The following is a 23,881-nucleotide window of genomic DNA, read 5'->3' as shown; positions in this document are numbered from 1 at the left end:
ACTGGTCCTAATTCATTGGTCTCCTCTCATAGTCACACATACAAAAAAACACACACAAAAAATCAGTCAATTCTTATAGACCTGATCTGTGTAAGCAAATTATATTTAACTAGTGTTCTTCAGCCCCAAATAAATGTCTGAATAGTGAATGATTTATCCCTGGTTTAGTGGTAACTCAGCACATGGTCACACAGTGACAAGCAGGGTATCCGTGGTCCTTGCATCAACTGTGTGGCAGGCCGGGCCACGCTCCAGGACTGATGCATTAGGAAGAGAGGTGATGGGCTGGGGGCCCTCAAAGAAGACGGGCACAGGAGGGCTCGCAGCGCAGCGGCCCTGGATGATCACCTCTCTAGCACAGGCCCATGTTGCTTGTGGCAGTGGTTGGTCAGAGTGGGAGGGCCCGTCCTGGCATGTGGCTGTGTCCCCTAGAGCTAACGGAAGGCTGTGCAGGTGCACGGGACCTCCCTCACACAGAAGCCACAGCTAAACCTGGGCTGCATGGAGGGGGCCTCTGCCCTCTGGTCCAGATGCCCGTGCACGTGAGTCCTGGGGATGCGCTCTGTCCCTTCTCCTGCCCCGGATTCTGGAACATGCCAGCATTGCAGTGAGTGTCTCCTGGAGCAGGCTGTGTGTCTGTTCAGCAGGTGGGACGTGGGGACAGGAAATAGGCTCCGGCATTCTGATGGGAAGGACGACTGTTCTTGGAACATTGTCCTGTCCTCTCAGTCAGCATTTCAGTGACATTCAAGTCTTAAAATCAAGTGTCTGATGATTGTGTTACTAACTGCCTCACTGTGGAACGTTACATATATTATTATATTATAACCATGTTTTTATTGTGGTAAAATGTTTATAATACAAATTTTGCCATTTTAACCATTTTCAGTGTACAGTTCAGTGGCATTAATTACATTCAAAATGTGCAACCATCCCCACCATCCGTTTCCAAAGCTGTTCCATCACCCCAGACAGAAACTCTGAGCCACCTCCCCAGCCTCTGGATCCTCTAATGTCTTGTCTCTGAGTCTGCCCTCTGAGTAGAACCGCATATTGGTGCTACGTGTCTGGTTTTTTTCACTTAGCATGATGCATTTTGTAGCATGAATCGGTACTTCTTTCCTTTTCTGGGGTGAATAATATTCTGTTGTGTGGATGGACCACATTTTGTTTATCCATTTATCTGTTGGTTGACACCGGGTTGCTTCCACCTCTGGCTCTTGTGATTGTGCTGCCATGGACATCCACATGCAGTGTCTGCTGGAGTCGTGCTGTCAGATCTTTGGAGCGTATTTCTAGGAGTAGAATTGTTTGGTCTCAGGGTAATTCTGTGTTTAGCTTTTTGAGGAACTGCCAAACTGTTTGCAGTAGCTGCTGCACCATTTTCTGTTCCACCAGCCGTGTACGAAGATTCCAATTTTTCCGCATCCATGCCAACACTTATTTTCCCTTTTGAAAATTTTCAAATGATTCTAGCCATCCTGGTGGATGTGAAAGACTGTCTCATTGTGGTTTTGACTTGCACAGCCCTGATGACTAATGATTTCCGGGGCTTACTGGCCATTTGTATGTCTTCTTTGGAGAAACGTCTGTTCAGTTCTTTTTCCATGTATTAATTGGTTGTGTGTCTTTTTTCTTTAAGTTGTGCGAGTTCCTTATATAGTCTAGATATTAAACCCTTATCGGATCTATGATTTGCAAATACTTGTACCATTCTTTAGGTTGTCTTTTGACTTTCTTGATAATGTCCTTTGATGCAGATCTGACATGAAGTCCAAATGGTATACTGCAGTTTAGTGCTGGCACCCATTGTTAGTACACACCCACAAGTGAAAGGGCCTGGTTCCCAACAGGACTGCCGCTCCTTGAGACACCAGCTGCATTGCAGTCCCCAGGCCAGCCTGCACTTCTGACTAACTGGCTACAAAGCTGAGGGGTTCCCATGACCCCTCTCAGGTTTGATAGCTCATAAGGGTGCCTCACAGAGCTCCGGATGCGCTCCAGTTATGATGGCAAAGGATGCAGATGAGGAACAGCCAGGTGAAGAGATACATGGGCTGGAGCACACGTTCAGAGCTTGGTGCCGTCCCCTGTGGGACTGGTGTGTCACCCCCCGGCACATCAGTGTGACCACCAGCCAGGCAGCTCCACTGCGCATTGGGCGTCCAGAGTTTATACTGCGGTTCATGAAGAAGCTCTGGGTCTAGTTTTCTGAGTATCTTTATCATGAGAAGATGTTGTCGATGCCTTTTCTGCATCAATTGAGATGATTATGTGGTATTTTTATCCTTGTTCTAGAATTGTGGTTTATTACATCTATTGATTTTCTTACACTGAACCACCTTTGTATTCTGGGATAAAACCCTGTATTTGGCTTGCTAGTATTTTAGTGTGTTGTGTTTTCATTTCTCCTTAAGAATTTTACTAATATTCCTCTTTGACCCATTGGTTGAGTGTGTTAATTTATATGTATTGGTGAATTTTATAGTTTTCCAGATTGCCAGTTTCATTCCACTGTGGCCAGAGAAGGTACTTTCTATTACCTCTAAGTCTTTTTTGCGCCTGAGGCTTGTTTTGTGGCCTGCCATGTGGTCTGTCTGGAGATGTTCTGTGTGCACCTGAGAGGGGTGCGTGTTCTGCTGAGCTGGTCGGAGTGTTCTGTATACATCTGTTAGGTCCAGTTGGCATGTAGCGTTGTTCAAGTCCTCTGTTTCCTTATTGCTCTTCTGTCTGGATGTCTTACCCATTACTGACACCATTTTATTAACTTTTGTAAAAAGCAGGTATTAGGTGGTTAGGGGTTCAGGCTAGGAAGTCAGTTTTTGTGGTTTTAAGTGTGGAACTGGACTGAATGCATGAGCCAGTGTTGGGAGGCTGCTTGGTTGTGTGGCCTCAGCGATATGTCTGTCGTCCTGTCTGTAGCATGAGGGCTGGGGACTGGTTATTGGAATTTGGCTTTTGGTGGCCAGTGAGTGCCTTTGCCTCATTAGCTGTGTGGCCTTCAGCAAGCTGCGGTTCCCCAGTGTTTCTGTCGAGCGTTCCACAGGACAGGGTCCCTCCTCGAGGTTTGCATAGGGATGAGGTGAGGAGGAGGCCTAAACTTTGGGGCAGAGTTATGGCATATCGTTTAGTGAGCTGTAGACAAACGTGCCGGTGAGGCTTCGACTGGATGTGACCCTCTCAACTCTGAAGAGCCACAAACTTAATGCGTTTTCCCATTTTGTTTCATACTCTGAGAATTGTCCCACTGAGGGACTTGCACAGGTAGGAGGGATCTCCAGTTACTCGAGTGTCTCACTTAGTGGGCATTCTTTGGCTCTCCTAAAATCCTGGGTCTCTTCATGGGGAGCTGCTTAGGGTCCTCTGGTTCTGGGAGGTGCTCACTTGTGCTTTCGCTGTCTGGACCATTGGTAAGTGAGGGCCGACTGGCCCTTGCTGTGTGGACTCGGCCCTGGTGTGTCAGGCGGGTTTGTGCTCAGCTCCTCTGCCCTGTGCACTGAGGGGGATGTGAGGAGGGGAGTGCACAGGGCCCCCTAGAAGAGAACCCTGTGCCGGGCCTCAGGAATGCAGCAGAGGGGACTGGGAAAAGGGGGGACGACGCGGGGGTGGTCTGTGAGTGCTGAATGTGACAGATTGTAGCCTAGAATGTTCTTTACAGCCTCCAGAGCTTTGGCTGTGCTGGAAGCCAATTTTTCCCTCTTTACCTTCTCTGTAGCATATTAATGGCCCCAACTGGTAGAACTATTTGGAGTTGCAGACAGCTTGATTTATCCCAGCTCTGTTCTTAAATGGTTGCTAATTTCTCACTGCAAGAAAATTCACAGTTTTGCAGTGAGTCAGCTTAATAACGAGATGAGGGCAGACAGTCCAGCTAATATTAAACTCACTCGAGGTGCTTAACATTAATATAGTAGTACTCTGAAACCTGGATCTTTATCATGAGGTGGAGTGAAACATTTTCTTTTTTTTCTGACTGTAAGTTGAGACAACAGTTAGAATTTTATAAACGTTTTGGAAACATCAAGGCCGGTACTTCTGTGTCCCGTGTCCCTCCTTTTCCGCAGTGACAGACGTTTCAGGGCCCCCTTGAAGATACAGCTCACAGCAGAGCTTGGGGTCCCGATGGCTCAGGTGAGACACAAATGCTTAAAACATGTCTGTTTTGGTAAGTGGACCTACTCTGCTGGATGAGCTATTTTTCCATAATTTATTTCCTGTTTTTCTAAACAATATGAAAGGGGTTGGAAGGCTAAAATGTCCGTTCTTATGTTGACCCAGACAGCGCCGATGCCCCTGTCCTGGGGTCTGTGGTGTTGGGGGCTGGAGGACAGGGTCCTCCCTTCCAGAGAGGACAGCAATGTCTGCTCTGTCCTGGGGGCCACGTGCTGCCTCCCACTTCCTGCCTGAGTTCTGTTGGCTGCTCCCTTCCTGTCACTGATGCTGGCGAGTGGGCCCAGCACCTGCCTGTGGGACCAAGCCTCCGGTGCTGGCTCCGTGGGGTGCCTGTGACCCTCTGAGCTGAAGAGCACCAAATATTCCCGTGTTTCCTCATGGTCCTGTGCCCAGGTGACACCGGCACATGTGCTTTCGTGTCTTCTGTGCTGAGTGCACTGTCTAGTTCTTTGCAGTTTATAAAAGTTAGTTTCTTGTAAAGTTCAATGCACTTTTAATCAGGTAATTTCTAAGTAGGTACAAATGGGGCTGTTGAGAACGCTCCTAGGTTTGTTTATCAGTGTAGCAGGGACTCGGAGAAGAGCCTACTTGGAGCCTGCTCTTTGACTCGGAGCCCAGTGAGGGCTCATCTGAGAAGCCAGTTGATATTTCAGAGGCTGGCAGCGTCATCTGTTGATGACTAGACAGCTTGTCATGCTAGGCCACAGAAGTAACAACTGTTTTTAAGGTTTGGCCAGACTTCATATTCTCCATTCTTTCCATTCCATGTTATATGGAATGCACACGATGCCATTTAATTACTTCAATCCCTTTCTTAAAGGAAAAAGACACAGTATTAGTGATCTGAAGGTTTGCTCAGTGATTGTGTCTGCATACTTAATAGCTGTGAAGATCTCTCTTGTATTTTTGCAGGATTAATGTCAAGTACACTGTTGGCAGACCAGCCCAGGGTCTCAGCAGGCTGCCTGGGGTAGTGAGTGCTGTAGTTCAGGTTATCTTCTTGGACAGACTTTTCCCAAATCAAAAAATTCAGCAGGAACTGGCCCTTGTTTGGACTCTGTATTCAGTGAAATGCTCAACTTCTGTTGGCATGTCAGCTGTTCTTGCTCACAGAATAAGTTGTATGTGCCTATTATTATGTGCTTATTAAACATGGCCTCAGGAATGTAGGTATTCTTGCTTTTACCACTGTTTATTTGTAGACTGGGAAAGAGGGAGTCGATTCACCCTCCTGAGGAAGATGTAGGACATGCAGGGACTGTCACGGAAAGTGGCCCTTCGTGGGAGTGCTGTCACGTGGCCATGTGGTCCTATGCTATGTGGCACAGTAGCCACTAGCTACATGTGGCTACTGAGCACTTGAAAAGTGGCTGGTCCACGTTGAGATGTGCTATAAGTATAACATTCATACAAGCTTGCTAGGACTTCACATAAAAAAAGAATATAAAATATCTTAGTATTTGTTTATATTAATTTCATGTTTAAATGATAATATTTGGGGTTGATTGAGTTAAGTAAAATACATTATTAAAATTAATTACACTTATCATTTTTTCCTTTTTAACTTGTGAGTATTAGAAAATTAACAATCACAAGTGTGGCTCTCCGTACACTGGACATCTTCCCACAGTCTCCAAGGCTCTCTGAGCTGGCACATTCCTGGGTCCCAGCCTCCCTGGGTGTGTGAATGGGCTGCCAATCCCTGGTGGTGGCCTTTTTGCCATTTTTTAAGGGACATTTGCCATTTCTCTCAGTGTCCTGGTGATGGGACCTCTGAGTCATTGCGCCGTGACATCTGTCATCTTTGAGCACCCACCCCAGGAGATACACCCTGGGAGCTGGGGAGCCAGACAAGTCACTCAGCTCCCTCCGCCTGGTGTGTGAAGCAGAGTGAGTGTGAGGATTAACAGAAGAGCAGTTAGGGCACATCACAGGGGCCCTGTGACTCAGCCTCATCCAGGATGACTGGGGGGTGAGGACACACACGAACCTGTACATGCTTTAACCCCACTTTCACTTTCTGTGCACGAATGGGTGTTGGGATGGAAGGAAGCAGAGGGAAGCCACCACCATATCACCAACAGCGCTCATTCAACAGCCCTGGTCTGGATTTGGATTTCGGGGGACTTTCTATAAGTTCTATTTCCTGACCTGCTCTGAAGGGAACAGTTGCTGCCTGCTGAGAACCTGTCTCTTCCGTCAGCGCTGACGATTTACAGTCTGGGGCCTCGTGATCCTGAAAGACAGTTCACCTGGAAATGAACTTGACCACATTTTGACGTGATTGACAACGATATAGAGGGTGCAGAGATGCACCTCAGGGGTCTGTGCAGCCTGGTTACTCGACGCAGGAGAGAGACTTCGGGGGTGTCACATCAGGTGCAGATGTGTGGCAAAGGCCAGTCTTCCAGGGGGTTTTTGTGTCAGCTCCTGGTGGAATGGCCTTATTGTCATACCGAAAATGGGCGTAAGTTAGCAGGAAATATTGGCCAGAGAAAATGGCATGGAAGGGCCTGTCTGACGTGGTGAGCACTGACTTTTATCCTGATGTTTGGGCCTCAGCCGTGTGAGATCATAGGAATGAGAGATGGAAAGACCTCCTGTGTGAGGTCATCCAGCCTGGCCCCCCCAGAGCCGGCTGACCCCACTGCCTACTTTCCAGAGCACCATCCAGCTTTTCAAGTGACTCAACTGATGGAGTTTCCACCAACTCCCAGTGGCACAGAAAGGTGGCAGCTGAGCCTGCTGACTTGGATCACGATTCACGCGTGTTTCCTGACGAAGACCCAGTGATGTTGCCGTGTTTGGAGAAAAATGTGGGATGAGTCCTGCCTCTGCCACCAACCTGTGTGTGTGACCATGCATGGCCGACCTCAGCTCTCTTCACCTCTGTCCCCTCCACAGAGTGGGGGGTGGCACTGGGCCCCTGCGGTCCAAGTGCTCTGAGACTTGGCGCAGCCCTTCACGTAGCACTTTACAGTTTTCACAGCTTGTTCACATTTGTGATCTCATTCGAGCCTCACCGTTCCTGGGGAAGGAGCTGATCTTATTCTCCTCCTGGCAGTCATCCTGCCTTTATCCTGTTTCTTGTTAATCAGACGAAGCTGCTCTCCCAGGCAGTGGGTGGTGGCCAGGTATCAGGCATTCCTTCTGATTCCAAGTGCAGAGCTGCCATCTGACTGCACAGGCATTGTCCTGCCTACTGACACCACATGGTGAGGTCACTGCTCCCCCACGTGGTAGCATTGTCACAGGCCACCTGATGGGACCTGGGGAGATCTCCTCGTGGGGCGAGACATTATCAGTAGATTGGACTTGGGTTTCTTTGGGGTGGTCGCCCAAGCTCTTCACTGCTGACATTCATCCCTGTGTGACAAGGGACTTTGAATGTCTGTAGGTGAGCTGACACCCTGGGAGTGAGTAACAGGATTCCCGGGGCCCTTCGTGATGAATCAGTGCTGCAGTTCCTGCTTCTTGACCTAACCAGGGATCTGAAACGTTCCCTAAAAGAGGTATTAACATTTATTGCAAGTCCTTGGTCATTAAGATTTCTCTTAAAACCATTCCTTTTTGTCAACTTGAGGATATTAAATTTTTCAACCAGGCTCAGTCAGAATGTAGTTAAAGTACATTTCACAATGCAATTAGTCACAGTAGACTTGTCACAAAAGGCTGCTCTTCCTGGTCTATGAAACTATAGGAAGGACGACATGAGTCCCAGGCGTGGGGAGAGGCCGTCCAGCCTGCTTGCTCCCTCTGCTTGGCCGCGCTGCAGCAGCCTCCACCCGCGGGCGCCTGCCAGCCTCCCCTGCGGCGTTGCTGTGGTTTGTGGCATTTCTGTTCACTCCATGTGTCCACACCCCAGTCCCTTCCCCACCTCCTGGAGCCCCAGGCTCTGTGCTTCCTGGTTGGCTCCCCACATTTCTTGTGCCCAGGGTGCCGTACGGTGTGACTTGGGTTATTTGTGCTGTGTTTTGTTCTGCCTTTTGAAATATTTCAAACATACAGACAAGAAAAGGGTTTTGCTTTCCTTCTTAAATAGTGTTTCCGAGCTTCAGTCTTCCACTGGGCACCTGGGTGCAGGCAGGTAATGAAAACCACGAGTGGGCAGGAGCTGGGACTCAGGTCCCAGTGCTGGCCCCAGATGGCGGCTCCTCCTGTGCCAGCTGCCCCACTACTGCGGCCGGAATTCCTCATGGATGTGGTAAGGCATCGGCGACACAGCAAACCATGGGTTGGAACAGCAGGGACTCGTGGTCAGCCTGCCGCCTGTGGCCTGGAGCAGGCTGGTCAGGCGCACCATCTCCCGACAGCCCTCCAGTCAGCGGCCGAGCCTGGACCCAGATGCATGCTGTGGCTCGGCTGCGTCATGAGCGCAGCGTGCATCACCCCTGACTCACGGAATTCCTTAGGTATTGTAAGAATGATGGAGAGAAACACTCTGTTTTTGAGAGTTTTAAGAAAAGGCAGCCCATCCTGTCTTTGTGCTTTTCTCACAGATCCTGAAGAAGCTGAAGGGTCTTGCCTTGGATGCCCAGACCGAGCTGGAGAGACAGGACGAGGCCCTGGATGGCATTGCCACCGCCGTGGACCGGACAACCATAACCATCGACAAGCAGAATCGACGAATGAAGAAATTGACCTAGAAGGACAAGAATGTGTAGAGGTGACTGCTTTTGACGAGAATCCCTTCTCTCAGCATGTTGTCCTCACCCCCTGCTTGCTTCCTTGAGGTGAAGACCACAGGGCATCATTCCCAGGGCCCCAGGAGGTGCACCGCCTCAGGACCAAGGGCTGCTATGAAGGCCGCGGGCAGTCCCCAGCGACGCCAGGCAGGGAGCTGCAGGGGAGCAGCTCCGCCTGCAGACAGCCAGTGCATTCCGTCCCTACCCCACCCCCAGGCCCTCTGGGGCTGCTGGGGAGTCAGGAGCACCCAAGTGCTCAAATGCAGGGCTGAGCCCCACTGAGCTGTCCTTCAGAGGGTGGGCCACACCCAGTGCTCAGTGACCACTTCGCATGGCCCCTCGCAGGTCTCCAGTATGACAAGTAGCTGCATTTGCATCCTTTCCCATTTTTGCTAAGCATAGAAAGAGGGCTTAAGTCTCTATGAGAGAAACCCGCTTATTTCTGACGCTCTGCCTATCTGAGCGGCAGGCCCAGCCTGCATGGGCACAGGCCCTCCCCAGGGACCATGTGTGGCCTGAGCCTGCTCCCAGGGCCACTCTGCTTGTACCCACACCTCTGTTTGTACCATCTCTCTGGTGGATAGGTGGGTTTCTTTTTGGTGCTATTGTAATTTTCTACTAAAGCTAAGAGGCTAGTATACCTTGAGGTCATCATATAAACACCTGAAATATTATTTCACGGCCCAGTTTTTAGCCAAATGTGAAAATAGTACATACTGTACCTGTTTTAAAAAATGTTGCTTTTATGGCCCCATTTCTATCCAGAAACAAAAGAGAAATGCTAGTGTCAGAATAGTTTTTGAGCTTTTGGCGGCCGTAAAGCTTGAGAGATCCGGGCCGACCGAAGACTTAGGATCTCATCGTCCTCCCAGCCCTTCGACCCTCCCCCGAAGGTTCTCAATAAAATGGTTTGATCCCCCCCCCCAAAAAAAGAATAGTTTTTGAAGATACGCATTGCTGCATTTTGCTTGGTTTTAGGTTTCTGAGAAGGCCCCTTGGGAAGACCAGGGGAAAGTGAAGTGGGGGACCCTATTCCCTTCTCACAACAGGCGACCCCCAGACTACTTTGAAATAGTGTCCCCCCCTTAGACCTCAGGGGGTATTACTTTGAGGTGCCTTCCCTCCAGCTGCTGGGAGGGCACCCACATGTCCCACGCTGCCCACTTGCTTTTGGGGTCCTGGGGCGGGGGTTAGGGGTGAGTGCACCGGTGCAGTGTTAGATTTCTGGGCTGCCCTAACGAAGCACCACAAATGGAGGCACGAGCAACAGCAGGGTGCTCTGCAGGTCTGGAGCCACAAGTCCAAGATGAGGGCTCGCAGGGCTGCGCTCCCTCAGCAGACCCAGGGAACGTTCTCTTGCCTCTTCCAGCTGCTTGTGCCCCAGGTGTACCTGGGCTTGTGGCCTATCACCCCTCCTTCATCTCCATCCTCACGTGGCCGGCTCCCCATGTCTGTGTCTCACATCTCCCCTTCTTTTCTCTGTAAGGACCCCTGTCATTGGATTCGGGGCCCGCCTAATCCAGGGTCCTCTCATCTCCTTCCTTACCTTGATGACATGTGCCAGAGACCCCAGTTCCTCATGAGGCAACATTCTGAGGTTCCTAGTGGGAGTGGATTTCGGGTTGCCCAAGGATGCCTGCCTTATCGGAGCTGAGCTGTTTCAAGAAGACATGGGAAGTAACTTCCATGAGGGTCTTCCTGTTTTTTCCTTTCTTTAATTTGGTAAATTAAACTCCTGGTCTCTATGTGTCTTACTTGGTTTGTACATACCAACCTCCATGGTCCTTACTCTGATGCAGGCGTGTGAGCAGTAGCTCCTGGCCCTTCCTGCAGTGAGTGATGGACCTCTTACAGGGGTTCTGGGCCCCATGCATCCCCTCACCTTTTCCCCCTGTGCTCAATGCTGGGGACAGGGCAGGGATTGCACAGCGGATGTGTAAATGTGTCAGCAAGGACAGTTATTGAGAGCTTACACTGCCTGGATGCGGCGGCAGCTGGATTGTGTTCTCATGGAGCTTGAAGTCACACTGGAGGAAAGGCAGGCTGTGCTCAGATGCTTCAGCTTCTCACAGCAGCTCATGAGGAGCATGGTTCTCACCCTTAGCCACACGCTGGGCTCCCCAGGGACTCAGAATACACACACACACACACACACACACACCCTCACCTGAGGACTCAGAAAATACAGGGACAGGCATGCACTGACACCCCCCCCCCAGCCCCTCAGTCGAATCTCTGGGGTGTACACGCTCCCCAGTTGTTTCTAACAAGCAGGTGGTGGGGAGCCACAGACCAGGTGACTTTCTGCCACTACACCTGCTCCCTCTCCATGTCCAGGTCCGGAGAGTCCTGAGCAGGGGAATTGAAAACAAACCTGTCCCGCACAGACGGGTGTTGTCGGGAGCCCCACTCAGCCTGCAGTGCCATTTGGGATCTGCTTGTTCTGAAATGGGCACCACCCAACGCCCACGTGGCATCTGGCTGCATACAAGTGGGATGCTGACAGGTCTCTGGAAGCGGGCGCCAGGACTGCCAGCACCTCCTCTGTGAGCGGGCCCTGAGCTCTGCTTTTCGATCACCTGGCGATGCGTAAACTCCAGACATTGTCATGAAGGTGCATGGGACCCAAAAAATACTGTCCCACTGGAGGCTAATCCTACCTTCTCCCTCACACCAATAATTGATAGAGACTATGGTGTGTTTATATGGAGACTTAGAAAGTGTAAAAAAACGCTAGCAAGAATCATATGCTATTTTTTAACTTTGGCCCCACAGTGAACTTTTTACATCTTAAAGCCTTCCAGGAGCAGAAAATCCATCTGCCAAATTGAGTTGGTGACTGGAGTGCAAAGCACAGAAACCTACCTGTTTAAACCAGCTGTTTGTTGCCAGCTGAGACTAAAGGGCCAAGAACCAGATGAAAACAAGAACTCCCACAGTCCACTGCTCCCCATCCTGGTGCTCACCTACACCCCCTTGCTGCTCCCACCCAGGTGCACTGACTCCACTCCCACAGTGGCACCTCTGACTCCTGGGTGATCTAACCATCCACTCTACTCCCACCCCAGTTCTCTAACTTCACCTCTTACTCATGCCCTCTCGTGGTGCACTCTCTTTGCCTTACATTTGGGACCCAAGGAAAGACCTGAGGTGGAGTAGACATTCTGATGCTCTGGTGCTCGACTAGAGGAAGGAGCTGAGCAGGCAGGATGCTGATCTCGTACCACCCTCAGCATCCAGTAGTAAGTGCCATGATGGCTCATACCAAGGGATTACATCAGGTGAGTAGACCCTCTGGAGACCGCACGAGGGCTACAGTGAGTCTGCTGTCATTGTCATCAGCTGGCTATTTGGATAAGGGACTTGGTGTCTCCGGTTTTGCATTTTCCTTTCCTGATGTGGATCTTGTCATCTGGTGCTGACATTTGGTCTGCATGTTGGGTCAAGCTCTCCGTGTACTTCATTCCTGCACCAAAATCTCTGCCCTTTAACCTGTGACTAATGGGAATGGATTTTGTCACTGGTTGTCACTCCGTAAGGGTTTGCAGGTCCTAAAACATAATGCTGTGAGCTCAGTTTACACTCCGTGTGAAGGTGGGCACAGTGCAGCGCCCACATCAAATGCAGCTGTGAGCACATAGAGCCGAAATGAAAGTGCTGGTACATTTCCTCAGAAAGGGCTGGTTCTTTTGTTTGTTTAGCGAAGGGGTCGGCAGACTTGCTATAAAGTACGTGTAGTAACTACTTCATCTTTGGTGCCAGGTGCTGCCGGTCGCCGCACCTCGGCTCTATTTACATGAAGGCAGCCTGGACTTTGAGCACATGGGTGTGTTGTGTTCCAACAAAACTACTTGTGAAATCAGAATTTCAAGTGTTTCATGTGTCACAGAATGTTCTTGTTTTGATTTTCTTTCAATGTTCAAGCAGGTCCCTAGCCAGCAGGCCACAAGGCTTTGTGGTGGCTGCAACGCCGCCCAACTACCCACTGGGCGTATTCCTTACAAGGCTGTAGCTGCCGTTGTCCAACACTGTCTGTCCTGGAGGGCGACCACTACCCTCCTTGGCCCCATGCTTGAGAGTGGCCTTAGCCCTCAGCATGACACTGCGGCTGGTGCCAAAGCCAGTCCCAGGTTGCAGCTGGGAAGGCCCACCACATTCATTCCCGGGCTGTGCTCAGCTGTCCAGACCTCTGTTCCTCAAAGACAGAGCTTGCTGGAGGCACACTGTGGGAGGGGAAGGGAGTGAAATGGGGAAAGACGGTGCAGGTTTCCACAAGTGCTTTTCTCTGGATGCCCAAAATCAGCACACACACACACAGATTCTAGGAGAGAGGAAAAAACAAAAATCCATCAGCCCTAGAGACATTTTCACACACCACAAGAAACTTGTCTGTCTGTAAGCAGTTGGTTGGGGTGGGGGCTTTGGTTTGGTTTGGGGTTTTATGGAATGCCCTCTTGGAGGCAGCTGTAGTGCTTGAGGCATCAACCCTGGCGTGAGACCACATTACCAGGAGGCACCTCCAAGGCCCCACCGGCCTCGTGAGGAGCCCCGTCCCCCTCACTGCTGCCAGTTTAATTATTAGCTATGGGTTTCAGTAAAACTTGAAAGATAATACCAATTGTAGTCAGTTTTCACATTTGCAACTGATTTCCACATCTACATCCGCATAATATTTCCAGCTTTTGGCACCGATCTGTAAACTTGGAACAGCAGTGGGCTTGCCGAGGAGGCAGTTTTCCCTGATTCATTTTGAAAGTGAAAAGCCACAGGGCTGGTCCAGCAACAGCTCTTCTGAAGGCAAGGGTGGTCCTGCTTCCCAGAAGGGCTGCTCCAGCTCATCCATCCCTCAGCTTCCTCAGCGAGGAGTGAGCAGCAGGGAAAGTGGGGAAGGCATCCATCCATCTGCAGGCACCAGGAGCTGCTCACCACGCCCCCTGGGACAGCCACACAGGGACCACGTACATAGTGCAGACCGTTGGCCCAGGGCAGGGAGCCCTGGGCTGCAGCACAGGGAACTACGAGCAGGACCGGGTTGAGGCTGTTCCCTGGGGGCCAGACCACAGGTCCAGGCTCCCACGATGTGGGCAAATGTGTCCTGAAGCTGTGGTGGCCAGCCCGTCACTCGCGGCTGCTGTCCCAGGCTACTGGTGCCACTCAACCCTCCAGCACGTTGTCCCACCAGGTCTGAAGCAGCTCCCAGTCCTCAGGCCCCTTTGGATTTTACTCACCATTTTTTGTCCCCACCTCTGCCCCTTCCTCTCACCCTGGGAAAGGAACAGCTGACGGACAGGGGACTCACTTCCCCCAACTGTCCCTACTACTCAAGCAGGCCTAAGGGTCAGGGAAGGAGTGTGTCCATAGTATGGTTGTGTGGTGCAGAGGCCCAGCTGGACATAAAGGAGGGTCAGGGTCCAGCGGGTGTCCCAGGATGTGCACAGACTGCCCAAGGCGCTTCCCTTGGGGTCTCCGGCTGCCCCACCATCCTAGCAGCCACCCGTGCCTGGCATTTGCAGCTGGTGCTTGGAGATTAATGAGGCTGACCCTTGTTCACAGGAACTGGGGCAGATGCCCTGGAAAGGGGGACAGCCATCTGCAGGGTTCCCACACAGTGGGGGGAGGACAAGCAAGAAAGCCTGACCTCCTGGGGTCCTTGAGCTGCGTTTTCCAACAGAAGTGACACTCCAGAGGGTGGTTTGGTTCCAAATGGGGGACGGTGATGGCGTTGAGATGCTCCTCTTGGGAATGGAGAATATTAGGAATGAAGATGGGAGCGGGTCAGAGGGCAAGCCCAGGGCCCATTCCTAATGCTCAGTAAATGCTGCATCTGAGAATGAGATGCTCCCGTCTGCTCCAATGCTCAGAGCAACCCCACAAGGGAGCTCACAGTAAACTGGTTTCCTAACGGAGGCAGGAGCCTTCTGCTGAACTCACTGAACACCTTCTTTTCCAGTGGGCTTGTCCACGTGGATATTGCCCTGATGGGTGGGGCAATAACCGGGGGGGGGGGGGCAGACCGAGATGCCCACTGTGGCACACGGTAGCCTGATCTCACCAGCACAAACCAAAATCAGAGAAGTACCAGAACCTACAGCCTCCTCACTTTGTTCATCGCTGAAGTGTGCCAATCCCGAGGAGAGACTCCTTTGCATCTGTCCAAGCTCTGACCCCCGATCCTGCAGCCCTGCCCACTCCTGCCTGTTCAACTCTGCCTTGTCACACTGCTCAGCACTGGGATATCACCATGGATGAGGTCTCAGCATCACAGCTCTCACTGTACACCAACCTCAGAGCATAGGTGGGATCCCCCCACCACTCATCCCTCACTGCACTATCCTCAGGACTTTCCTGCCCACCCGGTAATCCCTCATGGTCATTTCATCTCAAGAAACTTGGTGCATCTGCAGAGACACTTTTTCCAAGTAAGGTGACAATTTTTGGTTCCTGCAATTAGGATTTGTACATACCTTTTGGGGGCAACAATTGTGCCTATGATAGTCCTCTATTCCTGCCAAATTCACATCCATCCCCCATTTAAATATTTTTCTCTATCCCAGCATGTCCAAAAATCTCAACCATTACACATGAGATCTTTGTCCAAAACCTCATGTAAATGTCACCAGCTTCAATCTCTAAATCCAGAACTGGTGAGAATAGAGTCCATTCTGGAGTAGAATTCCTCTCTGTCTCTGACTGTGAGACCAGAAAACAAATTAGCTGCTTCCAAAATACAGTCATGGGACAGGCATATGATAATAGTGATAGCCTGTTCCTACTTCAAAGAGAAACAATAAGGAAGTTAGGGCACCAGAGTTCCTGTTGTCTTCTGACATCAGAGGAGCTATGAAGTTGCACTCCATCCTAACAAGTTAAAAGCTGTACAGCGTGAAAATCACACTTGATATTAGCCAAAAGGCCGAGAAGTGATTGAAAATCAACAACTCTGTTTTGGTCCTTCAGAGAAGTGAGGTTGCAGAGCAAACTTCCAAAATTGGAGAGACAGAAGTGAATCCAGAGAATCACATCAGAGCAGAAACCCAGAAGCAAAAACATCCTTGGGGGCAGGAAAACCTGAACTGTGACAAATGCTGGAGGCTCAGTGTGGACAAGACTGAGAGTTAAAATCTCAGTTGGGGAGGGGCACACTTTTGTGAATTTTACACCCAGGAGCCACACCAGGTTCTCACACTGAAAATGGGAGAAAAATCCCCTTCTGCCTCAGATGAAGCTTGGGCAGAAGTAGCCATTGTAAATAGGCCAGAGCATCTGTTCTTAACAAGGCCTGTCCTCAGGAGAAATTATTCCACCAGAGCCTGACCAACCTGGAGAAGGAAATACCCACCACAGCCCCTTTACCTTTCTTGTCCCACCTAAGGAGGAGTGAGGTGCACGTATGATGGTCACAGCCCAGGGCACAGGCCCATAAATACTGCGAACTAATCATTGGACTGTAAAATGCTTCCCACCTCCACACCTCACCACCACATTACTAAAGGTCTATTTGCTGCAGTTACTTTTACTCAAAATGTCCTTCTATCAAGAAAAAATTAAAGACATATCAAAAGACACAGTTTGAAAAGACAGGCCAAGCATCAGAACCAGACATGCAGGGATGTTGGAATAATCAAAGCAGAACTTAAAACAACTGTGATTAATATGCTGAGAGCTCTAATGGATAAAGTAGACGGCATAAAGAACAGATGGTCACTGTATGCAGAGAGAGATGAAAATTCTAAGAAAAAGAAACGCCAGAGTTCAAAAGGACTGTAACAGACATGAAAAAATGCTTTTGATAGGCTCAGTAGATTGGATGTGCCTGAGAGAACAATCAGTGAGCCTGAAGGTATGTCAACAGAAACTTCCAAAGTGGAAAAACAGAGAAACAAGACTGGAAAACAACAACAACCCAGAACAGTATCCAAGGACTGTGGACAACTACAAAAGGTGACATATGCATGCAATGGGAAGACCAGGAGGAGAAGCAAGACACAAAGTACCAGAAGGACTATTTGAAGCAATAATGACTGAGTATTTCCCCCAAATTAATGTCAGGCACCAAACCACAGATCCAAGAAGCTCAAAGTACAACCCAGGAGGATAAATGCCAAAACAAAAACAAAAAAAGTACAGCTAGGTATATTCAAACTTCAGAAAATCAAGGATAAAGAAAAAATCTTGGAAGGAGATAAAGAGGGAAAAAAAATCACCTTATAGACAAGCAGATCCAATAAACATTAAAATGATAATAAAGGAATATTATGAACAACTCTATGCTGCCCACAAGTTTGATAACCTAGATGAAATGGTCCAACTCCTTGAAGTACACCATCTGCTAAAACTCACATAAGACATAATAGACAATCTGAATAGGCTTGCATCTGTTAAAAAATTGAATCAAGAATTAATAATTTCCCCAAACAGAAACCACCAGGCTTAGGTGGGTTCACTGGTGAATTTTACCAAACTTTTAAGGAAGAACTCATATTAATTCTCCAACCTCTTTTAGAAAATCAAAGGAGAGGGAATATTTCCTAACTCTTTCTGTGAGGTCAGTATTAATAAAAAACAAAGATTTTACCAGAATACTACAGACCAGTATCTGTTATGACCATAGATGTAAAAATCCTCAACAAAATATTAGCAAATCAAATCCAACAATGCATAAAATATACACAATGACCAAGTGGGATTTATCCCACGTATGCAAGGCTAGTTCAGCATTCAAAAATCAATCAACATAACCCATCAAGTCAACAGACTAAAGAAAAATCATGTGATCATATTAATAGATGCAGAAAAAGCATTTGACAAAATCCAACAGCTATTCATGATGAAAACTCCCAGCAAACTAGGAACAGAGGGGAATGTCCTTAATTTCATATCTAAAAAAAAAATCTATGGCTAACATCATACTTAACGGTGAGAAACTGGAAGCCTCCTCACTAAAATCAGGAACAAGACAAGGATGTTCCTTCTCACCATCTCTTTCAACATTGTACAGAAAGTCCTAGCTAATGCAATAAGACAAGAAAAGGAAGTAAAAAGTACACTGATTGGGAAGGAAACAATATTGCTTGCAGATGACATGATTGTCTATGTATAAAATCTGAAAAAAATCAACAAAAAAACTGCTGGAACTAACAAGTAATTAGCAAGGTTGCAGGTGCAATGTTAATATACAAAAGTCAAGAGTTTTTCTATACCATCAATGAAAATGTGGAATTTGAAATTAAAAACAATATCATTTACATTCATACCCCCCCAAAATGAAATACTTAGGTAGAAATGTAACAAAATATGTACAAGAGCTATATAGGAAAACTATAAAGCTCTGATAAAAAAAAAATATCAAAGGACAAAATAAATAAATATTCTATATTCATGAATAGGAAGACTCATACTGTCAGATGTCAGTTCCTTCCCAACTTGATCTATATAGTTTCAATGCAATCCCAATCAAAAGCCCAGCAAAGTATCCTGTGGACATCAACAAACTGATTCTAAATTTTTATATGAACAAGCAAAAGACCTGGAATAACCAACTCCAATATTAAATGAGAGAGTCAGAGCACTGACACTATCTGATTTCAAGACTACTGTAAAGCTATAGTAATCAAGACAGTGTGGTATTGGTGAAAGAATAGACAAATAGATCAGTGAAACAATAGATAGCCCAGAAATAAACCCACATAAATATAGTCAACTGATCTTTGACAAAGCAGCAAAGGCAATCCGGTGGAGGAAAGATAGTCTTTTCAACAAATGGTGCTGGAATACATATCATCATCATCATCTAGACCCAGACCTTACATCCTTCACAAAAATTAACTCAAGATGGATCATAGGCCTAAATTTAAAACACAAAACTATAAAGGTCCTAGAAGATAACATAGGAGAAAACCTACATGACCTTGGGTATGATTATGACTTTTTAGATAGAAAACTAAAGGTATAATCCATGAAAGAAAGAATTGATAAACTAGACTTTAAATTAAATTTAAATTTAAATTTTCTGCTCTGTGAAAGACACTGTCAAGAGAATGAGAAGACAAGCCAAAGTCTGGGAGAAAGTATTTGCAAAAGATACATCTGAGAAAGAACTGTTTTCCAAAGGACTGAATGAATAAACTGAGGTACATCCAGAAAATGGGATATAATTCAGTTCTAAAAAGGAATAAGCTATTGAGCCATGAAAAGACATGGAGGAACCTTAAATGCATATGACAAAGTGAAAGGAGCCAATCTGGGAAGGTCACATACTATATGATTTCAATATGGCATTCTGGAAAAGGCAGAACTATGGAGACCTTAAAAGATCAGTGGTTGCCAGGGGTTCAGGGGAGAAAGGGATGAGTTGGTGAAACACAGAGAATTTTTAGGGCAGTGAAACTACTCTGTATGATATCACTGTAGTGGTATATACATTTGTCAAAACCCATAGAATGTACATCATCAAGAGTGAACCTAATGTAAACAATGGACTATGGGTGATAATGATGCATCAGTATGGGCTCATTTTTGTACCAAATGTACCCCTATGGTAAACACTGTGTGTATGTGGAGACAAGGAGTATATGGGAAATCTCTGTACCTTCCATTCAATTTTGCTGTGAATCTAAAAATGTTTACTTTAAAAAAAAAAAGAAAAGAAAGAAAAAAAGGAAAGGATGGACTTAAAGGAAGGAAAGGAATCTCTGGGCCCAAGCAATGTTAAAACCGAGCAGGGCTAATTATATTTGGTTTCAAGGCCTGAGAAGAATCCTCTGTGACTCAAAGCTTTGCCCTTTGTACCCAGGACTCCACTCTCGGAGTCATTTTTTTCTTTTTTCTTGAAGGGTAGAACCTGTCCGCAGCTCAGTAGGTCTATCAGCCTATTTCCTTCCTGTGGAAGTTTGGAAGTCCAACAGCCCTTTTTCACTTCATCCCTTTCAGTCTAAGCCGACAGTGTTTCTGCTGATACAACATTCTCAAAAACCTTGTGTGTCTCCTGTTTGTCATGGGGATGCACACCATCAGAGAAGAGGGTCCTCCATAGATCTTTCCTGGGCAGCCCCATCCCATTCCTGGATTCTGCTGAGATAGGTGGCTAAGTGCAACCACGAGTCACACACTTAATCTCTTCTGCCACATCGGTGGCTTTCTCTCCCATGCATGCTTTGCCACACATGAATCTCCTAATGTTAGCATCTTTTGCAATCTGGACAGGCTGAGAATTTCCCAAATCATCTAGTGCTGGTTCATTTTTGCTTGACAGTTCCTTCCTCAATTTATCTCCTTCCTCTCACATTTTACCATACACAGCAAAGAGAAATCAGGCTGCACCTTCAACGTTTTGCTTAGAAATCTCCTCAGGTTCATTGTTTACAACCAATAGTAGTAGAACACAATTCAGCCAAGTTCTCTGCTGCTTTATAACAAGTTTCCTCCAGTTTCCAACAACATGTTACTCATTTCCTTCTGAGGGCTCGCTGGCAGAGTCTTTAACATCCACATTTCTACCAATAGTCTATTCGAGGCAGTCTAGGCTTTTTCTGTCCTGTGTCTCAAAATTTTCAGGCCGTTATCTAATTCCAAAGCCACTTCCACATTTTTAGGTATTTGTTGCAGTGACACCCGCATCCAGGTAACAGAATCTGTATTTGTTTCATGGGGCAGCCATAACAAATTTCCACAAACTGGGTGGCTTGAAACTAGAGAAATTCGTTCTCTCACAGTTCTGGAGGCCAAAATTCTGAAATCAGGGTGTTGGCCGGGCCGCGTCCTCGTCTGGCCTCATCTGGGGCTCTTCCAGGTTCATCCAGGCTGTTGGCAGAATTCAGCTCCCACAGCAGTAAAATCGAGATCCCCGTTTCCTTTCTGGCTGTCAGCTGGGCCACTCTGAGCTCCCAGAGGTCATCCACATTCCTTTCCCTATGGTCCCCTCCATCTTCACATCTGCAGCAACAGTCAAATCCTTCTCATGCCATGACTCTTGGACTCCCCTTTTGAGACTGACTGGAGAAAACTGCTTTTAAAGGGCCTCATGCAATCAGGCCAGGCCCACTGAGGTATCCATCTTAAACTGCTGATCTGGGACCTTGAGTCTATCTGCAGAACCCATCGGCCTTGGGACAGCACTTATTAGTATTTGATGGAATAACTGGGAGAAGCTGTGTGTACAGCAGGCAGGATGTTGGGGCATCTTTGGATCTGTTTCTCTGTTCCACCATCCAGGAAAGCTGGGGTCTGGCCCTCACTCCTCACCCACAGAGCATGGATGCATCAATCCCTGGTGCTGGCCCTCCTCACTGTCTGTAGGGCCTCAGAAAGGTACTTCCCAGCTCTGAACATTCATTTCCACATCTATAACATGGGGATCCTGAAGACCCAACGTCATAGCCACGCAGAGCCCAGGCTGTTACTGCCTCTCTGCTTGTCATCTGCGTCCTACGGTGGCTTCAGGAGCTGGGAGATAGTTAAGCCGCTGCTCTTTCAGGAGCCCCTTAGTTCTGTGGCCTTGGGAGAGTCCCCTTCCTCTGTGTGTGAAGAAACCGAGGGAGCAGATGAAACCCATCGTGAGGGCCACAGCTGTGGAGATGAGACCACCCTCGCCTCTCGGCCTGGTGTGCCAGGTGAGCGGGTGCCTCTGTTGTCTCAGCAGGAAAGTCTTGCTGTAGCTCCAGGCAAGCTGATTGCAGGGTGACAGCCAGACCAGAGTCTGCAGCAGACTAGGGAGGTGTGGCCGGGGACTTCCAGTGAAAGTGGCCGGGTGGACACCAGCCCCAACTGCAGAAATACTGATTGGTTCCACATGCTCCGCATGTTTTTAATTTAATGATTTCTATCTTGGTGCGTGGTGTTTACAGCAGTGAAGTCAGAACAGACAGGAGGTAATGTGGCTCAGGACCCCCGAGCAGCATGCGGGATGCTGCCACTCTGCCAACTAGGGGAGGGAGTCAGGGTCCAAGAGAGAACATCACAGTTTGCCCCTGTTCCTGGGTGCAGCAGTGCAGAGGGAGGGGACTGTGGGAAAGATGGAGGCATGAGGGGCTGGGCCGCAACAGAGCTCACTCTGCTCCACACAGGGTCCCTCAGCCCTCTGCACGCTGCAGATGTGTGGGTAAGACACAGGCTGGGGAGCTGGCCTGCCTGGGCAGAGAGAAAATCTGGGGCAACTCAGCCTCTGGGGTCAGAATCTTGTCTGTTTGGAAGTAGGTCTCCCGTGTTTAGTTCCTCCCCACACATTTCAGTGCAGTACACATCAAGCATTTCTGTCAGTCATCCAGCACAGGTGCTGAGCTCCCCATCACTGGAGGTGTTCCAAAAATCAGGGTGCTTCCAAATAATTACTGTGTGAGAGATGGCCTGGCGTTCACCAAGGGGACCTCTTAGGTCTTTGTAATGCTGTGATTCAAAGCCCGCCTTCCTGATTGCTTGTTATAAGAGGGCCCATGTCAAATTTTACACCTTGGGACCCGAGACAAGTCTAGCTCTCCCAGCTGGCCCTGAGGCCATCACTTTGTTCAATAAACACCTCTCAGCCCCTAGAGGGGCTCAGCATCCACAGAGAGAGGGGCTGAGGCCCAGAGGGGGTGGGGCTCCATCTGACTGAAGCAGCAGAGGAAACAAGCCAGGGGTGTCTGAAGTTCTGCAGTGTGACAAGGACTAAATACTACTGATGGGTATCATAATGGATCAAGGGATTGCATGGAGTAAAGCCAACCTGTCCAGTACCTGGGAGTCTTTCTGGAAATGGCCACCGAGTCTGGGAGATGCAGACAGAGGTGCTCAAGGTGTCAGGCTCCCAGGTCTCTTGTTTTCTCTCTTTTCTTTGCATCAAAGCTGCAGGAATCGCCTAGGAAGGGACCCCAATGCAGCACACCTGGTGAAGGAGGCCCTGTCTCTGCCCCAGCTCTTCTAGGAAGAGGGGAAGAGTGCAGGCAGGACAGAGCAGGGCAAGTGGCTGTAGGTGGCTTCAGTGCCTTCTCATCCAGAGTAAGCCCCAACCAGGCCCAGAGGTGACACTGGAGTTTCAATTAGGGTCTGGGTGTGTTGGCGAGCCCCACGTGTGGCCGGGCTCCTCCACCCTTCCGGGTGGGCCCATGGGGGTCAAGTGGTTGCCGTTTGTACCTGTAAGGTACAGTGTCAGGCACACCGTCTGCACAGGACTCCATTCAGGGCCGTGGCTGCATAAAGCCCAGGTGAATAAAGATGAAGGGCTCCTTAGGGTGTGCCTGGGGGGGGGGGGTGTCTCACAGGGTGGGAGGGGGGCGAGGAGGAAGAAGACAGAAAGCCTGGAGAGGGGTCCTGGGGAGAGCTGGGCAGTCGGCATCCTGTGGATGCCCTCCACACCTGGCCTGCCTCTGACCAGTCTCATTTTAGAAAGGGCCGGGCACTCTAGTCTGTGTGCCCGAAGTTGCAGTGCGCTGGGCATGACTAAATGGCAGACTCTCATCAAAAGTAGATGTTTATCTCCAGATGCCATCCCGGCAAGCTCACAGCCTGAATAAATAAATAAATTACTCTGCAATTTCAGAAGAAAGCATTCCTGTCAGTATTGGCTTTCCGTGATTTTCAAAGGAGAAGGTTCCCAAACAAAAATCTGCTTAGATTGGAAATGATACCTCCTTCAAGCTTAATTCTTTCCTTATGTTTAGAGCCTGATAGAAATGAGGTACAGATTGAGGCCCTGCTACCCATATGTTGCTGAAAAGGACCAAGATAAATTCTGTGCCAGAGGGAGGGTTTCGCTCATTCATTTGCTGAGCGCACTGACCTGTGAGTGTGGGCGCGCCTGCATCCCGCCCTTCTGACCCCCAAGGTGACAGCCAGCAGAAGGCCAGGTGCTGAGGGATGGAGTGGTGTGGGCCGGGGACAGAGGGACAGTAGGGAGCTGGTGCACAGCCTGGGTGGCATGTCACTGCAGCTGGAACCCAGACTGTGTGGAAGGCTGAGCCATCTTTCTTTATGAGGGAGGTCTTCAGGAAGCATCAGAGTGGGGAGAGCAAGGACCCACAGCCTCCAGGGGCCAGGCCTCAGCAGAGAGA

The 23,881-nt window shown here is 48.7% G+C and overlaps 1 protein-coding gene across 5 annotated transcripts in view; it reads left to right on the top strand.

Moving 5' to 3' along the window:
- The window catches only part of SNAP47 (synaptosome associated protein 47), a 64,092-nt gene extending 53,489 nt beyond the window's left edge, over nt 1–10,603 (top strand). For 2 of the 5 annotated variants that reach the window (XM_074312169.2, XM_074312168.2), the window contains exons 5-6: nt 8,673–8,839; nt 10,345–10,603. In XM_074312169.2, coding sequence (XP_074168270.1) covers nt 8,673–8,819 — 147 coding nt within the window. In that variant the 3' untranslated portion in view covers nt 8,820–8,839; nt 10,345–10,603. Of the gene's footprint in view, nt 1–8,672 lie in introns of all 5 variants that reach the window. The other 3 variants (XM_019755039.3, XM_019755040.3, XR_012489482.2) reach the window with 2 other exon arrangements.
- Nucleotides 10,604–23,881: the final 13,278 nt, after the last annotated feature.

The sequence above is a fragment of the Rhinolophus sinicus genome, chromosome 5 (genome assembly GCF_057876585.1).
Source record: "Rhinolophus sinicus isolate RSI-liver-muscle chromosome 5, RSI-T2T, whole genome shotgun sequence".
NCBI lineage: Eukaryota > Metazoa > Chordata > Mammalia > Chiroptera > Rhinolophidae > Rhinolophus > Rhinolophus sinicus.
The sequence above is the reverse complement of the archived record's forward strand: the minus strand, read 5'-3'. Positions and strand labels throughout refer to the sequence as shown.